The 20005-nt window shown below is 47.9% G+C and overlaps 1 protein-coding gene across 3 annotated transcripts in view; it reads left to right on the top strand.

The window, feature by feature from the left end:
• The window catches only part of EVA1C (eva-1 homolog C), a 255850-nt gene that overhangs the window by 205747 nt on the left and 30098 nt on the right, over positions 1 to 20005 (top strand). For all 3 annotated transcript variants that reach the window (XM_063956440.1, XM_063956438.1, XM_063956439.1), the window contains one exon: positions 19230 to 19382. In XM_063956440.1, the coding sequence (XP_063812510.1) occupies positions 19230 to 19382 (153 nt within the window). The remainder of the gene's footprint in view (positions 1 to 19229; positions 19383 to 20005) is intronic.

Here is a 20005-nt window from a genome sequence, read left to right on the forward strand (position 1 = left end):
CAAATGGAGTCCAGCCATGCTGGTTCTGCCCAACTAGCCTGGGAAGGGACACTACATTGAGTACACACAAGTGAGTCTCCTTGGGAAGAGGAACACTGTGCCTTACATGAAACACACCCACACAGGAAAAATAAGAATTTACTTACCGATAATTCTATTTCTCATAGTCCGTAGTGGATGCTGGGGACTCCGAAAGGACCATGGGGAATAGCGGCTCCGCAGGAGACTGGGCACAAAGTAAAAGCTTTAGGACTAGCTGGTGTGCACTGGCTCCTCCCCCTATGACCCTCCTCCAAGCCTCAGTTAGGATACTGTGCCCGGACGAGCGTACACAATAAGGAAGGATTTTGAATCCCGGGTAAGACTCATACCAGCCACACCAATCACACCGTACAACTTGTGATCTGAACCCAGTTAACAGCATGATAACAGAAGGAGCCTCTGAAAAGATGGCTCACAACAACAATAACCCGATTTTTGTAACAATAACTATGTACAAGTAATGCAGACAATCCGCACTTGGGATGGGCGCCCAGCATCCACTACGGACTATGAGAAATAGAATTATCGGTAAGTAAATTCTTATTTTCTCTAACGTCCTAGTGGATGCTGGGGACTCCGAAAGGACCATGGGCATTATACCAAAGCTCCCAAACGGGCGGGAGAGTGCGGATGACTCTGCAGCACCGAATGAGAGAACTCCAGGTCCTCCTCAGCCAGGGTATCAAATTTGTAGAATTTAGCAAACGTGTTTGCCCCTGACCAAGTAGCAGCTCGGCAAAGTTGTAAAGCCGAGACCCCTCGGGCAGCCGCCCAAGATGAGCCCACTTTCCGTGTGGAATGGGCTTTTATAGATTTTGGCTGTGGCAGGCCTGCCACAGAATGTGCAAGCTGAATTGTACTACAAATCCAACGAGCAATCGTCTGCTTAGAAGCAGGAGCACCCAGCTTGTTGGGTGCATACAGGATAAACAGCGAGTCAGATTTTCTGACTCCAGCCGTCCTGGAAACATATATTTTCAGGGCCCTGACTACGTCCAGCAACTTGGAATCCTCCAAGTCCCTAGTAGCCGCAGGCACCACAATAGGTTGGTTTAAGTGAAATGCTGAAACCACCTTAGGGAGAAATTGAGGACGAGTCCTCAATTCTGCCCTGTCCGTATGAAAAATTAGGTAAGGGCTTTTATAGGATAAAGCCGCCAATTCTGATACACGCCTGGCTGAAGCCAGAGCTAACAGCATTACCACTTTCCATGTGAGATATTTCAAGTCCACAGTGGTGAGTGGTTCAAACCAATGTGATTTTAGGAATCCCAACACTACATTGAGATCCCAAGGTGCCACTGGAGGCACAAAAGGAGGCTGTATATGCAGTACTCCCTTGACAAACGTCTGAACTTCAGGAACAGAAGCTAGTTCTTTTTGGAAGAATATCGACAGGGCCGAAATTTTAACCTTAATGGACCCTAATTTTAGGCCCATAGACAGTCCTGTTTGCAGGAAATGCAGGAATCGACCCAGTTGAAATTCCTCCGTAGGGGCCTTCCTGGCCTCGCACCACGCAACATATTTACGCCAAATACGGTGATAATGTTGTACGGTTACATCCTTCCTGGCTTTGATCAGGGTAGGGATGACTTCATCCGGAATGCCTTTTTCCTTCAGGATCCGGCGTTCAACCGCCATGCCGTCAAACGCAGCCGCGGTAAGTCTTGGAACAGACATGGTCCCTGCTGGAGCAGGTCCTGTCTTAGAGGTAGAGGCCACGGGTCTTCCGTGAGCATCTCTTGAATTTCCGGGTACCAAGTCCTTCTTGGCCAATCCGGAGCCACGAGTATAGTCTTTACTCCTCTCCTTCTTATGATTCTCAGTACTTTTGGTATGAGAGGAAGAGGAGGGAATACATACACTGACCGGTACACCCACGGTGTTACCAGAGCGTCCACAGCTATTGCCTGAGGGTCCCTTGACCTGGAGCAATATCTGTCCAGTTTTTTGTTGAGGCGAGACGCCATCATGTCCACCTTTGGTTTTTCCCAACGGTTTACAATCATGTGGAAGACTTCTGGGTGAAGTCCCCACTCCCCCGGGTGAAGATCGTGTCTGCTGAGGAAGTCTGCTTCCCAGTTGTCCACTCCCGGAATGAACACTGCTGACAGTGCTATCACATGATTTTCCGCCCAGCGAAGAATCCTTGTCACTTCCGTCATTGCCCTCCTGCTTCTTGTGCCGCCCTGTCTGTTTACGTGGGCGACTGCCGTGATGTTGTCCGACTGGATCAATACTGGCTGACCCTGAAGCAGAGGCCTTGCCTGACTTAGGGCATTGTAAATGGCCCTTAGTTCCAGGATATTTATGTGAAGTGACGTTTCCATGCTTGACCACAAGCCCTGGAAATTTTTTCCCTGTGTGACTGCTCCCCAGCCTCTCAGGCTGGCATCCGTGGTCACCAGGACCCAATCCTGAATGCCGAATCTGCGGCCCTCTAGGAGATGAGCACTCTGTAACCACCACAGGAGAGACACCCTTGTCCTTGGAGACAGGGTTATCCGCTGATGCATTTGAAGATGCGATCCGGACCATTTGTCTAGCAGATCCAACTGAAAAGTTCTTGCGTGGAATCTGCCGAATGGAATCGCTTCGTAAGAAGCCACCATCTTTCCCAGGACCCTTGTGCACTGATGCACTGACACCTGGCCTGGTCTTAGGAGTTTCCTGACTAGGTCGGATAACTCCCTGGCTTTCTCTTCCGGGAGAAACACCTTTTTCTGTACTGTGTCCAGAATCATCCCTAGGAACAGCAGACGTGTCGTCGGAATCAGCTGCGATTTTGGAATATTTAGAATCCATCCGTGCTGTCGTAGTACTATTTGAGATAGTGCTACTCCGACCTCTAACTGTTCTCTGGACCGTGCCCTTATCAGGAGATCGTCCAAGTAAGGGATAATTAAGACGCCTTTTCTTCGAAGAAGAATCATCATTTCGGCCATTACCTTGGTAAAGACCCGGGGTGCCGTGGACAATCCAAACGGCAGCGTCTGAAACTGATAGTGACAGTTCTGTACCACAAACCTGAGGTACCCTTGGTGAGAAGGGCAAATTGGGACATGGAGGTAAGCATCCTTGATGTCCAGAGACACCATGTAGTCCCCTTCTTCCAGGTTCGCTATCACTGCTCTGAGTGACTCCATCTTGAACTTGAACCTTTTTATGTAAGTGTTCAAGGCTTTCAGATTTAAAATGGGTCTCACCGAGCCGTCCGGCTTCGGTACCACAAACAGCGTGGAGTAATACCCCTTTCCCTGTTGTAGGAGGGGTACCTTGATTATCACTTGCTGGGAATACAGCTTGTGAATGGCTTCCAATACCGCCTCCCTGTCGGGGGTAGACGTTGGTAAAGCAGACTTCAGGAACCGGCGAGGGGGAGACGTCTCGAATTCCAATTTGTACCCCTGAGATACTACCTGCAGGATCCAGGGGTCCACTTGCGAGTGAGCCCACTGCGCGCTGAAATTCTTGAGACGGGCCCCCACCGTGCCTGAGTCCGCTTGTAAGGCCCCAGCGTCATGCTGAGGACTTGGCAGAAGCGGGGGAGGGCTTCTGGTCGTGGGAAGAAGCTGTCTGTTGCAGTCTTTTTCCCCTTCCTCTGCCCCGGGGCAGATATGAGTGGCCTTTTGCCCGCTTGCCCTTATGGGGACGAAAGGACTGAGCCTGAAAAGGCGGTATCTTTTTCTGCTGCGAGGTGACTTGGGGTAAAAAGGTGGATTTCCCAGCCGTTGCCGTGGCCACCAGGTCCGATAGACCGCCCCCAAATAACTCCTCCCCTTTATACGGCAATACTTCCATATGCCGTTTGGAATCCGCATCCCCTGACCACTGTCGCGTCCATAATCCTCTTCTGGCAGAAATGGACATCGCACTTACTCTTGATGCCAGAGTGCAAATGTCTCTCTGTGCATCTCGCATATATAGGAATGCATCCTTTAAATGCTCTATAGTCAATAATATATTGTCCCTGTCCAGGGTATCAATATTTTCAGTCAGGGAATCCGACCAAGCCACCCCAGCACTGCACATCCAGGCTGAGGCGATTGCTGGTCGCAGTATAACACCAGTATGTGTGTATATACTTTTAAGGATATTTTCCAGCCTCCTATCTGCTGGCTCCTTAAGGGCGGCCGTTTCTGGAGACGGTAACGCCACTTGTTTTGATAAGCGTGTGAGCGCCTTATCCACCCTAGGGGGTGTTTCCCAACGAGCCCTAACCTCTGGTGGGAAGGGATATAGTGCCAATAATTTTTTAGAAATTAGCAGTTTTTTGTCGGGGGTAACCCACGCTTCATCACACACTTCATTCAATTCATCTGATTCAGGAAAAACTACGGGTAGTTTTTTCACACCCCACATAATACCCCTTTTTGTGGTACTTGCAGTATCAGAGATGTGCAAAACCTCCTTCATTGCCGTGATCATGTAACGTGTGGCCCTACTGGAAAATACGTTTGTTTCTTCACCGTCGACACTGGAGTCAGTGTCTGTGTCTGGGTCCGTGTCGACCCACTGAGGTAACGGGCGTTTAATAGCCCCTGACGGTGTTTGAGACGCCTGGACAGGCACTAACTGAGCTGCCGGCTGTCTCATGTCGTCAACAGTTTTCTGTAACGTGCCGACACTGTCACGTAATTCCTTAATTACGGCCATCCATTCAGGTGTCGACTCCCTAGGGGGTGACATCACCATTATAGGCAATTGCTCCGCCTCCACATCATTTTCCTCCTCATACATGTCGACACACACGTACCGACACCCAGCACACAAACAGGGAATGCTCTGATAGAGGACAGGACCCACTTAGCCCCTTGGGGAGACAGAGGGAGAGTTTGCCAGCACACACCAGAGCGCTATATATGTATAGGGACAACCTTACAATAAGTGTCTATCCCTTATAGCTGCTTATATCTGTTATTTTGCCAAATAAGTGCCCCCCTCTCTTTTTTACCCTGTTTCTGTAGTTGCAGGATGCAGGGGAGATTCTGGGAGCCTTCCTACCAGCGGCGCTGTGTGGGAAAAATGGCGCTGTGTGCTGAGGAGATAGGCCCCGCCCCCTTCACGGCGGGCTCTTCTCCCGCTTTTTTCTGGAAAACTGGCAGGGGTTAAATACATCCATATAGCCCAGGAGCTATATGTGATGTATTTTTTGCCAAATAAGGTAAATTCATTGCTTCCCAGGGCGCCCCCCCCCAGCGTCCTGCACCCTCAGTGACCGAAGTGTGAAGTGTGCTGAGAGCAATGGCGCACAGCTGCAGTGCTGTGCGCTACCTTATGAAGACAGGAAAGTCTTCTGCCGCCGATTTATGGACCTCTTCTTGCTTCAGCATCTGTAAGGGGGCCGGCGGCGCGGCTCCGGGACCCATCCATGGCTGGGCCTGTGATCGTCCCTCTGGAGCTAATGTCCAGTAGCCTAAGAAGCCCAATCCACTCTGCACGCAGGTGAGTTCGCTTCTTCTCCCCTTAGTCCCTCGATGCAGTGAGCCTGTTGCCAGCAGGTCTCACTGAAAATAAAAAACCTATTTAAACTTTTACTCTAAGCAGCTCAGGAGAGCCACCTAGATTGCACCCTTCTCGTTCGGGCACAAAATCTTAACTGAGGCTTGGAGGAGGGTCATAGGGGGAGGAGCCAGTGCACACCAGCTAGTCCTAAAGCTTTTACTTTGTGCCCAGTCTCCTGCGGATCCGCTATTCCCCATGGTCCTTTCGGAGTCCCCAGCATCCACTAGGACGTTAGAGAAAGGTTAAATGCACAATTAACCCACAAAGAGCCCTTCCATGGAGGCACAGAGGGAGTATGGAACCAGCACACGGCGCCCTTAACGCTAATGCCAAGCTTAGCCGGATCACAGACTAAGTACCTAGATTAGGGACTTACTCTAGTACACTAATAATCGCTCCCCCCCTGCTATGACCCCCCTTGTACCACTGAGGTAATCTGGAGTCTCTCCGGAGGAGCTGCGCATCCCTGTCAGCGTCTGTGTCAGCTGCTGAAGGAAAATGGCACTGGTGAGCTGCTGGATCCGCTCATATTGAAGCCCCGCCCCTTCAATGGTGTGCGGTCTTCCCGCTCTTTTTTTATACTGGCTGTTTGTGTCTAAGTGCATAAAATGGAGACAGACTCCTTTTATGTCTTTGTTGCCAGTGTGGGTCTGCAGCGTCTGTGTCCTTACACAGCGGGAGATGCAGTCCGCTCCGTTTAGAAGCCGTGCGTCTCTGTACCCTCATGTCGCTAAACGGGACGCCGGCTTAGTACTCACCACTCTTCTTTCTTCTTGCTCTGATAGGGGTGGCGGCATGCTGCGGGAATGTACGCTCGCTGTGGTGGGGCTTGCGAATAGTTCCCTCAGGAGCTAGTGGCCTGTCAGCGGGGAATGGGACCATTAACCCTGAGAGAGGTTGGGCCGTCGCCCCCCCCCCCCAAAAAAAAAAACTCCTCCGGGCACATTTTCTAAACTGAGTCTGGTAGGAGGGCATAAAGGGAGGAGCCAGCGCACACTCTCAATTTCTTAAAGTGCCCATGGTTCCTAGTGGACCCGTCTATACCCCGTGGTACTAAATGGATTCCCAGTATCCCCTAGGATGTAAGAGAAAAGATGCTACGTTTAGGAAAAAGTACCTGCGGCGAAGCACCAATTCTAGGTGTATGAGGGCTCATCTGTATAGTGTAATTTGGGCAGCCCTACACGGTATATAACGCACAGCGGGCATCACTGACCGATAGTAAGGCCACGCAGTGTTATATGCAGATGTCTGATTGTTTCCCCATTTTCCAGCATAACGGCCTGAATTATTAAACTGAACGAGGTAATGAGACGCACAGATCTGCCGGATCATGTGTTCTATTGCCTGTGCCAATGTCATATAATATCTGGGTCTGTTCCATCGCACGGATGCTGAACTCAGGGTTTTTTTTTCTTAATTTGTGTTTATTAGTTTTCAACAGTGAATAAGTATACAGAAAAAACAGTGAGGTACAGAACACGGGGAACAATGGGGTAAATACAGAACAAGATATGTAGAAAATAGAAATACTGTATTACTGCGATAAAAATGCCATAAAACACATAGTAATAAAATAATGTAAGTAATTTAGGGGAACATTTACTAAGCAGTGATAAGAGCGGAGAAGTGAGACAGTGGAGAAGTTGCCCATGGCAACCAATCAGCACTAAAGTAACATCTATTATTTGCATACTATAAAATGATACAGAGCTGCTAATTGGTTGATGGGGCAACTTCTCCACTGGCTCACTTCTCTGCTCTTATCACTGCTTAGTAAATGTCCCCCTAAATACTAAAGAGACTGGTTAGTACAATTTATGACATCAGGGGATGCGGTCAAACTACCGGCAGTCGAGATCCTGACAGTCAGAAGACGGACACCTGGATCCGTTATAAGCACTAGGGGAAATCCCAGATGATCAGTATTTGTCAAGGAGTATGGTTCAATAGATCTTCACGAAAAAGGTCTGCAGTCAAAAAGTCGACCCCAAATGGTGGACGTGAAAATGGTCGACAAGGTCCACAGGTTCAAAAGGTTGATGTGAAAATGGTCGACACAAAAAGGTCAACCCAAATTTTTAGTTTTTTGGGTGGCTTTTATTAATTTTTTTTCCCCCACAAAAAAAAAACCCCAATTGTGTATCGCGTCTCCTCACATTGACACACAGGTTACTGTTCCCAGTTATAGTCCATGTGGAAGGTCAACGAATGAAAAAGTTAAAAAAAAATGTGTGTCTACCATTGTAATGTCAACGTTTTGACCATGTCGACCACTTGTACATGTGAATCTAATGCATGTTGACCATTTTACCGTCGACCTATCAACCGGATGCCTTGTCAAGACCATGGGGGGTAAAATTATTAACTGCTAAAAAGCTAAAAACAGTGAAGAGTGCCAGGTGACTTTCAACAATGGCGCCTATCGAAATGATATTCATGCAATGCCAGCTGAAATGGGGAACAACCGCCAGCCCACCACCAACAACTCAAGGCTTAGAAGAGGGCCAACTGCAGCCCATCATCAACAACTCAAAGTATCCAATCTCCCCTGACAGCTTCGGAACCGGTGATGTCGCTGACATCAATGGGTAGAATCAACAAGTGGACTGGTGGGGAGAAGACCTCAAGACCTACAACTAGACACCCACTGTTACCGTTCTTTCCCACAAAACAATAAAGTTGACACTAACATTAGTTGGGTGGAGTGTAGGAACTTCCAAACAGACAAGAGACCTCCCAACCAGGAAACCACTATTATAAGCCAGTAACTCAGCCCAAAAACTCCACCCCTCAACTGTTACAGGACTACACACTTCATACCATAAAAAGGGGACACCCTTGCTCCTAAATGTATTCTGATGCATTCTAAGATCTGAAATTCCAACAGGCATATGAAATGCTGTCTGTCTTCTTTCCTGATGTCCAGGAGAACTCCCCAACATTCTGAGGGAGTGGGCACGTACGGTGTATACATACATCAAGATGGATAATGGTGGGAACGTTGTTGAGTGGTCATTACACCTGACTTGTCACCTTTGCAAACATATTTCCGTATATCCTTGTATTTTGGTATGTCAAGCACTGAACTGTTAACCACCGCCTAACCCATATGGATGCAACTATATTCAAGATGTTTTCTAGCCTATTGAGCTGAATACAGTACATAAAAAAGGACTTTGTATTCTGCTTGAATGGAGAGAATAATCCTATTAAACAAGTGTGTACTCTCTGCCAGTGGTGGAACGGCTTATTTTACACAGTAGAAAGAGATTTTTCTTTTTCTAAAGCTGGCAATTGACCAGGGACTTGTTCCCTGCATCTGATTCAGGAGGAAGATTGTCGAAGTTCTTTTACCACCTGCGGCTCCAGCTAGTACGCCTAATTTCCCAGCACCAGTGCAGGGTCTGAAGGTTTGGAAGTGTCCCTATTTGCATTTTGCAATAATGACCAACTACACAATAGTCATCCTTCTTATCTGATTGTGAAATCATCCGATTCCTATTTTCTAGCCGTTATAAGTCAATGTTTATTAAATAGGTATATTTGAAATGCAAATAATTAAAAAAAAATCACGTTCTTGTACCATGGGCCTGGTTCCGCGTCGCATGCATGCTGCTGTGTGCTGGGCTGCAGTAAGTCCGGGGAGGCTGCTGCCGCTAAGCGCAGCAATTTCTGCTGCCTGCAGGGGGAGGGGAGCAACCGCACTGATTGCACCCTTTCCCTAGATCTGACCATGGCTGGGGGGCACACGGCGCCCCCCCCCCCCCCCTATGCTGGTCAGCGCCACTTCACAGTGCATAAAAAGTTATTTCTATACTATTTTTTTAAGGGGCTGTGGCTACACCTCCATGATCACGCCCCCTTCAATAATATCCCCCCCCAGTATTTAGCTGATATCCTCCCACAACTCCCTCGCCAACTCTGGTCTTGGACACTGACAAGACCAGCTTGATACCTGAAAGTTTTGTAGAAGCATCCAGCTGAGTCATCTCCCCTCTCCTCCTCTCCCTTCTCTCTCCTCTCTCTGAGGGCGGGATGTATTAAGATACGTCGCCGCCCCTCGCCACCTACCGCAGCGATGTTGATCGCATATGTACTAACATATGCGGTCAATATCGCACTGCGGTGACGGAGGCCCCCCGCGATACCTGTGAGGTGGTCTGCGGGGGGGTCTCCGTCACCTCCCAGGGGTCTCCACATTTCTCCCATGCCGGGAAGCAGCAGCAGACTGCCCCCGGCGCCTCCTCCTCCCCCTGCAGCCGGAAGGACCTCCGGCGGCGTTGCTAGGGGGAGGAGATTACCTTCCAGTACCAGGGCTGCCTGGAGGAAGGTATGCCGGGGGGGTGGGGGGGAGGCGTCTGCGACGGGGCGGCGGCGGTCGGTGCTAAGAAGCCCACAGGCTTCTATAGGGTATTGCCATCTCTGCTTGGACGGCGAAATACCAGCGGTAAGGTCTTAGTACATTTGAAAATGCGGTAAAACCCCCGTTTTCGCGGGTTTTACAGCATTTTTCCTTTAGTACATCCCGCCCTTTGTTTGTTTGTTTGTGGGTAGCCACCCCGCTCCCTCTACTTTACTATGTCTTTTCTAAATCCTTATTCTTATTTTCCCCTCTGCACTCTACTCTCCATGACATTATAAAATGTAATGAGACTACCTACTTATGTACACGTGAACTATTGTTGGTCCTTATAAATTTAAGGTCCATGCTCCTTATCGTTGTTCCATTTGTCTTTTAAGGACCACTCCGTAGGTCATTTGACTTTTGTCTGTCGTTCTATCAACAAAATTTTATTCTTTTAAAGTGTAATAATTTAAATATTCATTACCTCATTTTGCTTTGGTCTATACTGTCCGTGTCGGAAAACCATGATGATATCTAACTCAGTGGTGAAACCAAACCACTGCTATTCGCTTTTATGAAAGAGCTTCGCTTAGACCCGTTACTTTACATGGGAGCTGCGATCACTGATGAAGGAATGAGATATCATTTAAGTCACTGAGGAAATTTTCAAGGTGGAATGGAAAATTATTTCCAGTCAGAATTGTGTGGGTTTGTTTTTTTCTGATTTTCTAAAAAATACTTTGCATGCCTTTTTTTTTTATTTCAAATTAACTTTTTTGTTCTCGTTGGATGAAGACGTTTGTGCTGAAAATGGTATTTCCTGCTCTGTTGGTAACTCACTAGGTTTATCGTGTCACAAACTGTCTACACTGTTAGGGAGGTTGATAAGGCCGTTTACAAGAAAGTGATGCCTAGGATATTGAGGATTGCCACCGGTTACACCTAGAATACTATCTTGTTCCTATTTTACTATTTTAATCTTTAGTAAACAGCCCCATGATTGAGACAGACTGTAAAGCCGGGTACACACTAGAGCGACGGAGATTCATTCCGACAGCGGAACGAATCCCCGTCAGCCCTAGATTGTGTGTACACACTGATGCTAATGAAGGTCGGAAAAAACATCTTCCGTCCTTCATTAGCATACTACAGGACGCTAGCGGCAACACTTGGTTTTATGTGCAGAACATACAACCTAGCGTCCGCGGGAGTGCGCAATCCCCCGTACACACTGAGCGATGCAGGCAATATGTTGTTACGAAACTGAATATTGTTCCGACATCGCTCTAGTGTGTACCCCACTTTAGTCTTCAAACAAACTGTAGATATTTTAAAACCTCCCTGTTAATATTGATGATAGGATTATTTTACGTATACTGTGCAACATATAATTAACCACCTAACGATTTTTTTCCTCCAAAAAATAAAATAAAAAATGTATTTAAAAAAATAAGATTTTACTTACCAGTAAATCTATTTCTCGTAGTCCGTAGTGGATGCTGGGGACTCCGTAAGGACCATGGGGAATAGACGGGCTCCGCAGGAGACGGCACTTTAAGAAAGAATTTGGATTCTGGTGTGTTCTGGCTCCTCCCTGTATGTCCCTCCTCCAGACCTCAGTTAGAGAAACTGTGCCCGGAAGAGCTGACAGTACTAGGAAAGGATTTTGGAATCCAGGGTAAGACTCATACCAGCCACACCAATCACACCGTATAACTTGTGATAACTTACCCAGTCAACAGTATGAACAACAACAGAGCATCAGATCAACCCTGATGCAACTATAACATAACCCTTATTTAGGCAATAACTATATACAAGTATTGCAGAAGAAGTCCGCACTTGGGACGGGCGCCCACCATCCACTACGGGCTACGAGAAATAGATTTACCGGTAAGTAAAATCTTATTTTCTCTAACGTCCTAGTGGATGCTGGGGACTCCGTAAGGACCATGGGGATTATACCAAAGCTCCCAAACGGGCGGGAGAGTGCGGATGACTCTGCAGCAACGAATGAGCAAACACAAGGTCCTCCTCAGCCAGGGTATCAAACTTGTAGAACTTTGCAAAAGTGTTCGAACCTGACCAAGTAGCTGCTCGGCAAAGCTGTAATGCCGAGACCCCTCGGGCAGCCGCCTAAGAAGAGCCCACCTTCCTTGTGGAGTGGGTTTTTACTGATTTTGGCAGCGGCAATCCAGCCGCAGAATGAGCCTGCTGAATCGTGTTACAGATCCAGCGAGCAATAGTTTGCTTTGAAGCAGGAGCACCCAGCTTGTTGGATGCATACAGGATAAACAGCGACTCAGTTTTCCTGACTCTAGCCGTTCTGGCTACATAAACCTTCAAAGCCCTGACCACATCTAGTAACTCGGAATCCTCCAAGTCACGAGTAGCCACAGGCACCACAATAGGTTGGTTCATATGAAAAGATGACACCACTTTTGGCAGAAATTGTGGACGGGTCCGCAATTCTGCCCTGTCCATATGGAAAACCAGATAGGGGCTTTTATGTGACAAAGCCGCTAATTCTGACACACGCCTAGCCGAAGCCAAGGCTAATAGCATGACCACCTTCCACGTGAGATATTTTAACTCCACGGTTTTAAGTGGCTCAAACCAGTGTGACTTCAGGAAACTCAACACCACGTTAAGATCCCAAGGTGCTACTGGAGGCACAAAAGGGGGCTGAATATGCAGCACTCCCTTTACAACGTCTGAACTTCAGGCAGAGAAGCCAGTTCTTTGTGAAAGAAAATAGACAGGGCCGAAATCTGGACCTTAATGGAACCCAATTTTAGGCCCAAAGTCACTCCCGACTGTAGGAAGTGAAGGAAACGGCCCAGCTGGAATTCCTCCGTGGGGGCATTCCTGGCCTCACACCAAGCAACATATTTTCGCCATATACGGTGATAATGTTTAGCCGTCACGTCCTTCCTAGCCTTTATCAGCGTAGGAATAACCTCATCCGGAATGCCTTTTTCTGCTAGGATCCGGCGTTCAACCGCCATGCCGTCAAACGCAGCCGCGGTAAGTCTTGGAACAGACAGGGCCCCTGTTGCAACAAGTCCTGTCTTAGAGGCAGAGGCCATGGTTCCTCTGTGAGCATTTCTTGCAGATCTGGGTACCAAGTCCTTCTTGGCCAATCCGGAACAATGAGTATTGTTCTCACTCCTCTTCTTCTTATGATTCTCAGCACCTTTGGTATGAGAGGAAGAGGAGGAAATACATAAACCGACTGGAACACCCACGGTGTCACTAGTGCGTCTACAGCTATCGCCTGAGGGTCTCTTGACCTGGCGCAATACCTCTGTAGCTTTTTGTTGAGGCGGGATGCCATCATGTCCACCTGTGGCAGTTCCCACTGACTTGCAATCTGCGTGAAGACTTCTTGATGAAGTCCCCACTCTCCCGGGTGGAGGTCGTGCCTGCTGAGGAAGTCTGCTTCCCAGTTGTCCACTCCCGGAATGAACACTGCTGACAGTGCTTTTACGTGATTCTCCGCCCAGTGAAGAATTTTGGTGGCTTCCGCCATCGCCACCCTGCTCCTTGTGCCGCCTTGGCGGTTTACATGAGCCACTGCGGTGATGTTGTCTGACTGAATCAGAACCGATTGGTCGCGAAGCAGGGTCTCCGCTTGACGTAGGGCGTTGTATATGGCCCTTAATTCCAGGATGTTGATGTGAAGGCAAGTCTCCTGACTTGACCACAGACCTTGGAAATTTCTTCCCTGTGTGACTGCCCCCCACCCTCGGAGGCTTGCATCCGTGGTCACCAGGACCCAGTCCTGAATGCAGAATCTGCGGCCCTCTAGAAGGTGAGCACTCTGCAGCCACCACAGGAGAGACACCCTGGCCCTGGGGGATAGGGTGATCAGCCGATGCATCTGAAGATGTGATCCGGACCACTTGTCCAGTAAGTCCCATTGAAAGGTCCTTGCATGGAACCTGCCGAAGGGAATGGCCTCGTATGATGCCACCATCTTTCCCAGGACTCGCGTGCAGTGATGCACCGACACCTGTTTTGGTTTTAATAGGTCTCTGACCAGTTTCATGAGCTCCTGAGCCTTCTCCATCGGGAGATAAACCCTCTTCTGGTCTGTGTCCAGAATCATGCCCAGGAAGGGCAGACGAGTCGTAGGAATCAACTGCGACTTTGGAATATTAAGAATCCAGCCGTGCTGTTGTAACACTTCCTGAGAGCGTGCTACGCTGATCAGCAACTGGTCTCTGGACCTCGCCTTTATGAGGAGATCGTCCAAGTATGGAATAATTGTGACCCCTTGCTTTCGCAGGAGCACCATCATTTCCGCCATTACCTTGGTAAATATTCTCGGTGCCGTGGAGAGACCAAACGGCAACGTCTGGAATTGGTAATGACAATCCTGTACCACAAATCTGAGGTACGCCTGATGAGGTGGATAAATGGGGACATGAAGGTACGCATCCTTTATGTCCAGAGACACCATAAAATCCCCCCCTTCCAGGCTTGCGATGACCGCTCTGAGCGATTCCATCTTGAACTTGAACCTTTTCAGGTATATGTTCAGGGATTTTAAATTCAATATGGGTCTGACCGAACCGTCCGGTTTCGGTACCACAAACATGGTCGAATAATAACCCTTTCCTTGTTGAAGAAGGGGAACCTTGACCACCACCTGCTGAAGATACAATTTGTGAATTGCAGCTAACACTATTTCCCTCTCTAAGGGGGAAGCTAGCAGGGCCGATTTGAGGTATCGGTGAGGGGGCATCTCTTCGAATTCCAGCTTGTATCCCTGAGACACAATCTCTATTGCCCAGGGATCGACCTGGGAGTGAATCCACTTGTGGCTGAAATTTCGGAGACGCGCCCCCACCGTGCCTAGCTCCGCCTGTGGAGCCCCAGCGTCATGCGGTGGATTTAGTGGAAGCCGGGGAGGACTTCTGTTCCTGGGAACTAGCTGTGTTGTGCAGCTTCTTTCCTCTGCCCCTGCCTCTGGCAAGAAAGGACGCACCTCAGACTTTCTTGCCTTTTTGTGAACGAAAGGACTGCATTTGGTAATACGGTGCTTTCTTAGGTTGTGAGGGAACATATGGCAAAAAATTTGACTTTCCAGCAGTAGCTGTGGAGACCAGGTCCGAGAGACCCTCCCCAAACAATTCCTCACCCTTGTAAGGTAAAACCTCCATGTGCCTTTTTGAGTCGGCATCGCCTGTCCATTGCCGAGTACACAGGACCCTTCTGGCAGAAATCGACATAGCATTTATTCTAGAGCCCAGTAGGCTAATGTCTCTTTGAGCATCTCTCATATATAGGACAGCTTCTTTTATATGCCCCAGGGTCATTAATATAGTATCCTTGTCTAAGGTATCCAGTTCCTCAGATAAGGTATCCGTCCATGCTGCCACAGCACTACACACCCAGGCCGACGCAATTCCCGGCCTTAGTAAGGTACCTGAATGTGTATAAATGGACTTCAGGGTACCCTCTTGCTTTCTATCCGCAGCATCTTTTAGGGTGGCCATATCCTGTGACGGCAGGGCTACCCTCTTGGATAAGCGTGTTAAAGCTTTGTCCACCCTAGGGGAGGATTCCCAGCGTAACCGGTCCGTTGGCGGGAAAGGATACGCCATAAGCATCCGTTTGGAAATCTGCAGTTTTTTATCTGGAGATTCCCAAGCCTTTTCACATAACTCATTTAGCTCATGTGAAGGGGGAAAGGTCACCTCCTGCCTTTTTTCCCCATACATATGAACCCTCTTGTCAGGGACTGGGGTTTCCTCTGTGATGTGCAACACATCCTTCATTGCTATAATCATACAACGGATGGCTTTAGCCAATTTAGGCTGTAACTTTGCATCATCGTAATCGACACTGGAGTCAGAATCCATGTCGGTATCTGTGTCAACAATTTGGGATAGTGGGCGCTTCTGAGACCCTGACGGCCTCTGCGACATAGGATCAGGCATGGGCTGAGACCCCGACTGTCCTAAGGCTTCAGCTTTATCCAACCTTTTATGCAAGGAATTAACATTATCATTTAAAACCTTCCACATATCCATCCAATCAGGTGTCGGCGCCGTCGGGCGGAGACACCACATTCATTTGCTCCCGCTCTGCTTCCACATAGCCTTCCTCGTCAAACATGTCGACACAAGCGTACCGACACACCACACACACAGGGGATGCTCTTTCTTGAAGACAGTTCCCCCACAAGGCCCTTTGGAGAGACAGAGAGAGTATGCCAGCACACACCCCAGCGCTATATGTCCCAGGAATCACACAGTAACTTAGTGTTAACCCAGTAGCTGCTGTATATTATGTTTTTGCGCCTAATTTATGTGCCCCCCTCTCTTTTTACCCTCTTCTACCGTGAATCTGCAGGGGAGAGCCTGGGGAGCTTCCTCTCAGCGGAGCTGTGGAGAAAAAATGGCGCTGGTGAGTGCTGAGGAAGATGCCCCGCCCCCTCAGCGGCGGGCTTCTGTCCCGCGTTTCTGTGTAATATTATGGCGGGGGCTCATACATATATACAGTGCCCAACTGTATATATGCTCCACTTTTGCCAAGAGGTCATAATTGCTGCCCAGGGTGCCCCCCCCTGCGCCCTGCACCCTACAGTGACCGGAGTATGTGGGTGTAGTGTGGGAGCAATGGCGCACAGCTGCAGTGTTGTGCGCTACCTCAGTGAAGACTGGAGTCTTCTGCCGCCGATTTTGAAGTCTTCTTGCTTCTTTCACCCGGCTTCTGTCTTCCGGCTCTGCGAGGGGGGCGGCTGCGCGGCTTCGGGATCGGACGACAAAGGGTGAAATCCTGTGTACGATCCCTCTGGAGCTAATGGTGTCCAGTAGCCTAAGAAGCAGGACCTAGCTTCAGAGAGTAGGGCTGCTTCTCTCCTCTCAGTCCCACGATGCAGGGAGTCTGTTGCCAGCAGAGCTCCCTGAAAATAAAAAACCTAACAAAATACTTTCTTATAGCAAGCTCAGGAGAGCTCACTAAACAACACCCAGCTCGTCCGGGCACAGATTCAAACTGGAGGAGGGACATACAGGGAGGAGCCAGAACACACCAGAATCCAAATTATTTCTTAAAGTGCCCTGTCTCCTGCGGAGCCCGTCTATTCCCCATGGTCCTTACGGAGTCCCCAGCATCCACTAGGACGTTAGAGAAAAATATATTTAAATATTTTAATTAAAACAGAACGGCTAGGAGTGTCTAGCATATATCCCCATTGTAACATTACCGCTCACTCCCCTAGTGGCAGTACATTCCCCACTGGCAATAGACCCCAAAATGTCGACACAATCAATTTCAGAATATTAGCTGAAATATTTTAGTATAAAACTAACACTAATTGCATCCTAACCCTAATTGCAGCTAAACCATAACCCTAATTGTAGCCTAACCCTAATTGTAGCCAAACCCTAACACTAATTGCAGTATAATCCTAATTGCAGCCTAACTCTAACACTAATTGCAGTATAATCCTAATTGCAGCCTAACTCTAACACTAATTGCAGGCTAACCCTATTTGCAGCTAAACCATAACCCTAATTGTAGCCTAACCCTAACACTAATTGCAGTATAATCCTAATTGCAGCCTAACTCTAACACTAATTGCAGCCTAACCCTAATTGTAGCTAAACCATAACCCTGATTGTAGCCTAACCCTAATTGTAGCCAAACCCTAACACTAATTGCAGTACACATCTCTCCCAAATCGGGCCGTGAGTACTGGCCTTAACTCTAATTGTAGCCTGATCATGATCCGAATTCCAGCCAAACACTAACACTAATTGTTGCCTTACCCTTACACTATTTGCATGTGTTGGCAGTTACTGCTGACATTCACATGTTGACATTTTGAACAGGCTGACGTTATGTCGATATTGACAAGTTGTCTGTAGACATTTTAAACTTGTTGACATTCAGAAAATGAAGACATTCTGGTGTCTCCATATTGATATTTGTCATTCTGAATGTCAGCTTGATCCCCATTAACCCCCTGCAAATGCCTGAATTCTGGGGTGCAAAATCGGTAGTTGATTTTGGTGCTCAGTGACCGCTGCATCACTGCCGGGGGCAGGACAGCAGGAGGAAATCCGCTCCGCAAATGTGCAGAACACCAGGGGATTTAGAAGGATGGAATGGTCACATGGGATGGGAAAGCCCATCTGCCAATGAACATCTAGCTTTAGCCTTAGTTATATATATTATATTTGTGATTACTTATCACAATGCTTCCTTTTGTTTTATACATAGTGTGGATTGAGAGTTGTTTGAAAGGCTTTACAGCTAATCAGCATATATTCTGTATACATAACGGGAGGGGTTCAACAATGGCCTTGGGAAGCATCTGTATATCAACTAAGTACAGTATATACGTCCTACAGCTATAATGTAGTTTCCGAATGTCAGTTGTTATTCCAGTGCACAAATGTGGAGTTGACAAAGTTATTTATATTATTATTGATGTACAGAGACCCTTTAAACTGCTCTTTGCAGGAACACTGGCCTCTTTATAGGAGGCTGCCCATCTGCAAACCACCGAAACCTCAATCTGGAGCATGAAAATAGCACGTTCCGGTCTCTTCCTTTCCTATATAAATATACCAGGCTTGGGAAGCCGCGTAGTTTGGTATTGGGAGACGTCTATTGGCCCTCATTCCGAGTTGATCGGTCGCAAGGCGAATTTAGCAGAGTTACACACGCTAAGCCGCCGCCTACTGGGAGTGAATCTTAGCTTCTTAAAATTGCGACCGATGTATTCGCAATATTGCGATTACTAACTACTTAGCAGTTTCAGAGTAGCTTCAGACTTACTCTGCCTGTGCGATCAGTTCAGTGCTTGTCGTTCCTGTTTGACGTCACAAACACACCCAGCGTTCGCCCAGGCACTCCCACCGTTTCTCCGGCCACTCCTGCGTTTTTTCCGGAAACGGTAGCGTTTTCAGCCACACGCCCCTGAAACGCCGTGTTTCCGCCCAGTAACACCCATTTCCTGTCAATCACATTACGATCGCCGGAGCGATGAAAAAGCCGTGAGTAAAATTACTTTCTACATAGCAAAGTTACTTGGCGCAGTCGCAGTGCGAACATTGCGCATGCGTACTAAGCGGATTTTCATTGCGATGCGATGAAAAATACCGAGCGAACAACTCGGAATGAGGGCCATTGTGCGATGACAGTTTTGCACTGCTGAAATGTCTGCTGTTTGCCAAGTTTGTGCAGGTGGCTTGTATATCCAGATAGAGCTATATCCACTGCACTCCTCGCGTGCTAGGCCCCATGCGCTATTATGCAGAACGTTAACATTTGTGCAGACTGTTTATTTGGCTTCTGCTTCTGTTTTTAGCTGAATACAAATCGACATCTGTCTGTGAAAACCATGAGCTGAAGCTACACTGCAAGGAGCCCAAGTTACTCAATATCTACTCAGCTGTCTACGGCAGGTTCTCCAATGAGAAGAACCCTTGTTCCACGGAGATTGACCAAGCGACGCCGTATGGTGAGTATAAAGATAGTAGCCCGATTCTTCACTCTGTCGGGTATTAGAAGGTAAAGGGAATAATTCTGTTACGGTGTGGTAGGTAATGTCGACAGTCATAGAGTTGTTTTCACTATTTAAGCCCTAACCTAACGCCAAACTGAATTTGTAGTGTCTATGACGACATTCAGAACATGTTGACATTCTAACTACCGACATTCTGAATGCCGACACAATGACTGGATACCTTTTGCTAGGAAATCATTTCTCTTTTCCTTTAGTTTTGTTTTATGAGAATCAGAAGAACACTTCTCCTGTACAGTCAGTTGGGTTCCTGACATCTGATAGGAAAGGAGGATGTACTACTAATCTCAGAAGAACTCGTTGCCACACTTATTTTATCCAGCTGAGGGTGTTCGTAACCGGGAGCTGCCAGAAGATTACTTTCCAGCAGCTGGTGGGCGATTTGACACCATTGCATCAGTGCGACCATATCGATATCGGAGTCATACATCAGTAGAGGGCATTCTGTCATGTCATATAGGCCCCTATTTATTATTATGCGGCAATAACCATATTTTTCCATCTTTATTCTTTTTGTTTTGTTTTGCGGTGATAGCTCATGTGTGATCCATTTAATTAAT

This window comes from Pseudophryne corroboree, chromosome 2, assembly GCF_028390025.1.
Source record: "Pseudophryne corroboree isolate aPseCor3 chromosome 2, aPseCor3.hap2, whole genome shotgun sequence".
In the NCBI taxonomy this organism is placed as follows: domain Eukaryota; kingdom Metazoa; phylum Chordata; class Amphibia; order Anura; family Myobatrachidae; genus Pseudophryne; species Pseudophryne corroboree.